The following is a 4313-nucleotide window of genomic DNA, read 5'->3' on the forward strand; positions in this document are numbered from 1 at the left end:
TTTTCTCTTTTATCATTAAATTTTTGAGATCTTTATATTTTTTGCAAAAAATATCTAACACTATTAGGGAAGTGTATGTGTCAAGATTTATATGCGATATACTACTCTGCTTCAGTTGCAACTATGTAACAGTTATATATATTATAGCTAACAAACATGTGTATCAACAAAAAAAATTCCTTCCTGACAAAATCTAACATGCATCGAATTTTTTAATTGACTTGTATATTGTGTGTATTCAATTCTGTGTATGAACGGTGACATTAAAAAAAAACACATTTAGAAACAAACTTATTTCATTAATGTCAGCTCCCATTAAATTAATCACTATTTGATTTGATACCGTTGTAAACAATTTTCAAACTCTTTTTTATTAAACGTCGCTTAAAGCATTACTATATAGCATTTTCAAATCAGCAAATCATTTTCCTTTCAATTCCACTTTAATGCAATTCCTGAAGCTTTTTTAAATGTTATACAAATGTAAATTTGATACAAACTTGTACACAAACACGTCTTACTATAAATACGTTAAAAAATAAACCTTTTGAAAAAGTTTCCATGAAATATCATGCATATATTACAAAGTTTCATATTTATATAGAATATTCAAGAAACTAATGTCTAAAATGAGAGATTGAGCATTATATATATACACACACACATTACACAAATTTGCAAATATTACTAAAAATGGCGAAATTTTATTGTGTGTGTGTGCAATTATATTTATAATTATATGTAAAAATAAATTCGTAATTTTGAATTGTCTTATGTTCAGTCAACATAGAATTCTCTATAATTATTATCCGACAAAATATCGCAATTATTAAATTATATTAAGATTAAATTATACTGTGTTGTGATCTATTTTAATTAACTCCATACGTTACATTTACATTCTAACACTGTGACATAACAGCGATCAAAGTCACGAAGTCAAACATAGGAAAATTCTATTCTTCCATGAGGGACTGGATGCAAAGTCCATGATAGCACATGGTATAAATACGATCGAAGTGCTAGAAGACTGTGCATAGTAAATGATAGCGCATAGTCGATTTTGATCGTTATGTTATATAAAGTGGATACGGTAACTCTTTACGATATAAATTAACAAACGATAGTAGTCACGGTGAGATTTTGTTATAAAACAAAATTATTATAAGCAAAGTTCGACAAAATCGCCAATCTATCATGGATTTTTTACGACAATTGCAATATGTCTGGACAAACAATATTGGTGAGATTATTGTTTATACTATTATAATAACAGCAAAGCTCTTTTTGTAAATAAACTATTATAGTATAATAAATTTGAAATTTAATGGTAAAATTAATAAATATTTTGAAATCCCGAGGAAAAAAATGTATTCACAAAAAATTTCGTAAAAAAAACTTTGCCATAAAAAACTAAACATAAAAAATAACTTTAATAAATATAATAACTTTTTTACATAATAAAATATAAATGACATTTTATATTTAATTCTGATTTATTTTATTCTTCAATTCTGTAATATTTTCAAAGTAAATGATTGATAATGATATGATAATATGATAATGACAAAATAGACATCTTCAGCATAAAGCTGCGTAATACATTAATGTTATAATCTATAATAATATACATATAAATATTTTATTTAATAAACAATTTTGAAAGTACAAGTTTACTCATACAAGCCCGGATATTATTGTAGTATGTGAATTATGTTCTACATACGCTGAAGTATGTAGAATTTAAATGCTGATCAAACTACATAGTCTTTTCATGACCTGATTATTTCCCATAATTTAAAATATTTATTTAATTTCCAGATCAACGATCTGTCAATTTGCCTTTAATCAAGTCTTCCTATCAAGTGCCACTTATAATATTAGCGTATCTCTATTTCGTACTCATTTGTGGTCCTCGATTTATGAAGAACAGGCCGCCGTATTCACTAAAAATGTTTATAAAATGGTACAATATCATCCAAATTGTGGCAAACGCTTGGTTGGTTTATGATCACATCGATGCCGGTTTTTTCGCAACCACAAAATTGATATGCTTTGAACCTTATGATTACTCGTACGATTATACTCCAATGAGGGTAATAAAACTAATAAGTTACATATAAAGAAAGAGATGTATGCCATTGACAGGTGTATATTTACAAGTCTAATCCGAAAAGAAACTCATAGTGTGCACTTTTTTTTTACTAGTGTAGTACGATTTTATGTTACTTTTCATTAAGAAACAACTTTTAGTAATTAAATCTTTGACGAAATTTTATTTGGAAAACAATAGTGCGAGAAATATAAGAAAAGAAACAATTTCTTGTTAATGATATACACTTTCATGTATCAAAGTATTCTTATTTTAATAACCGAATGAATATGTAATGATCATGATTACACTGTTTATCGTTTATTATGCGCATACATATTCGTTTCGTAAAATAATATAAAAATGCAAATTAATTAATAATACGTTTATGTTATATTGCAGTTAGTTATGTGTTCATGGTATTATTTTCTGTTAAAATTATTGGATTATGTCGAAACGGGCATATTCGTATTACGGAAAAAAAATAATCAAGTGTCTGGTTTGCATTTATATCATCATGTAACTACCCTGTTTATCGCATGGGTAGGCGTAAGATATTACGCTGTTGGTCCCGTGATATTAAACAGCTTCCTTAACAGTTGCATACACGCGATAATGTACACCTACTACTTCCTAGCAGCGTGGGGACCGAAAGTTCAAAAAGCTATAACACCTATGAAAAAATGGATAACTAAAGCACAAATGGTAAATACTCCCAATTTTTCTGCATATACTTTACGTGGTATAATTTGTCATTTCTTTCCAAATTATTCTCTCTTATTTACGTTTCATGTTCAATTAATATTATCTTTAAACCTCAACAATGTTCTATATTTGCAATTATATATAAATATAGTATTAATATATATACATATATATATATAAAATTCAATATCAATTTTATATTACTTTTAAAAATTCCTCAAAACTTATTCACCAAAAATCCAAGTTAATGATATTTGAAATGTTTTCTTTTATATTGTAGGTGCAATTCGTTATATTGATAATGTATGTGTCGCAAAATTTTGTGCCAGGTTGCACAATCGAATCGCATTGGAAGGTCATATTATTTAACGTAAATTTAATGATAAATTTCTATATGTTTTATAATTTCTATCAAAATACATACAACAAGCCTAAGAGAAAGGCTTAGTGGATTGTGAAATATGCAAAATCGACAAGCGTCATTTGTTAGTTCTGTATAGTCGAAGTTTGTATTGTAAATGGAACCAAAAAATATTCTATTATAATTCGAATTCCACACTAGTTTTATATTTATAAATATATATAATATAAATTTAAGAACAAGAATTTGTAATTAATGCTCAGCAAATGTTTTTCGTATAAATCCTGCGCATAATTGTCTCCATTTTTTATTTCGTATCTTATCGTTATCTTTTTCCTTTCAATGTCGAGGAAAAAAGATAGACTCTGAACTAGTGCAGCCAGTTGAGTCAACACGAACAGACCTTATGTAACTCGATTTTATTACACATTTTGCATTATAATTATTATCTATCATAAATTATTTATGCTACGTAGATATCTTCTGTGTAGAAAATTATTTCTCTATAACTGTACATATATAAAAATAATTTGAGTAAATTGTTGTTTTGTTTAATAAATGCTAACAACACGAATCTGTTTTTGTATCTGATATTATCTGTTCACAATTAGTAATCTGCAAATTTAGACAGTTTTAGAGTTATATCAACACAGTAAACCCTCTTCCGGCAAACGTAACGTATGTCACGTTGCACATACTTGACAGTTAATGTCAAACTTAGTAAATTGGCAAAATGATATTTTAGCTTTATGAGTAAAATATTCGTCAGTATAATTCACTAATAATATACATTGATAATTTTCAAGTTTTGAAAGTACAAAAAAATTTCGATTTACTTTAACTTAAAATGTTCTGGCATGCAAAGTCATAGATTTGTACAACTTTCTAAAATATTATTTCTGATAAGAATAAAAATGCTATTATTCGAAAGTTGTACTCTTTAACTGAATTATTATTCCTCAGTCATAAATTGATATTTTTCTGAATTTGACATTAATATTTACGGTTGAGTCGATGGTTTTGTTACACTCTAGACATATTAAAGTGCAGTTCTTGGATTTTCTTCTAGTCGGTAGTAATAATTTAATTAGATAAAAAAGTGTCACACACACAGATATGTTTATTATTTTACATTATAGATTATTATATAGCGTC

The 4313-nt window shown here is 26.8% G+C and overlaps 1 protein-coding gene across 1 annotated transcript; it reads left to right on the forward strand.

The window, feature by feature from the left end:
- The first annotated feature begins 1026 nt into the window (after positions 1-1026).
- Positions 1027-3732, forward strand: LOC145935922 (very long chain fatty acid elongase 4-like). The gene is made up of 4 exons (XM_083037725.1): positions 1027-1243; positions 1822-2096; positions 2495-2797; positions 3078-3732. The coding sequence occupies exons 1-4, from the start codon at positions 1198-1200 to the stop codon at positions 3243-3245; spliced, it is 792 nt and encodes a 263-aa protein (XP_082893851.1). The 5' UTR covers positions 1027-1197; the 3' UTR covers positions 3246-3732.
- Positions 3733-4313: the final 581 nt, after the last annotated feature.

Source organism: Prenolepis imparis, unplaced genomic scaffold, assembly GCF_030444845.1.
Source record: "Prenolepis imparis isolate NDT839.2.m4 unplaced genomic scaffold, iyPreImpa1.0 SCAF_5, whole genome shotgun sequence".
In the NCBI taxonomy this organism is placed as follows: Eukaryota; Metazoa; Arthropoda; class Insecta; order Hymenoptera; family Formicidae; genus Prenolepis; species Prenolepis imparis.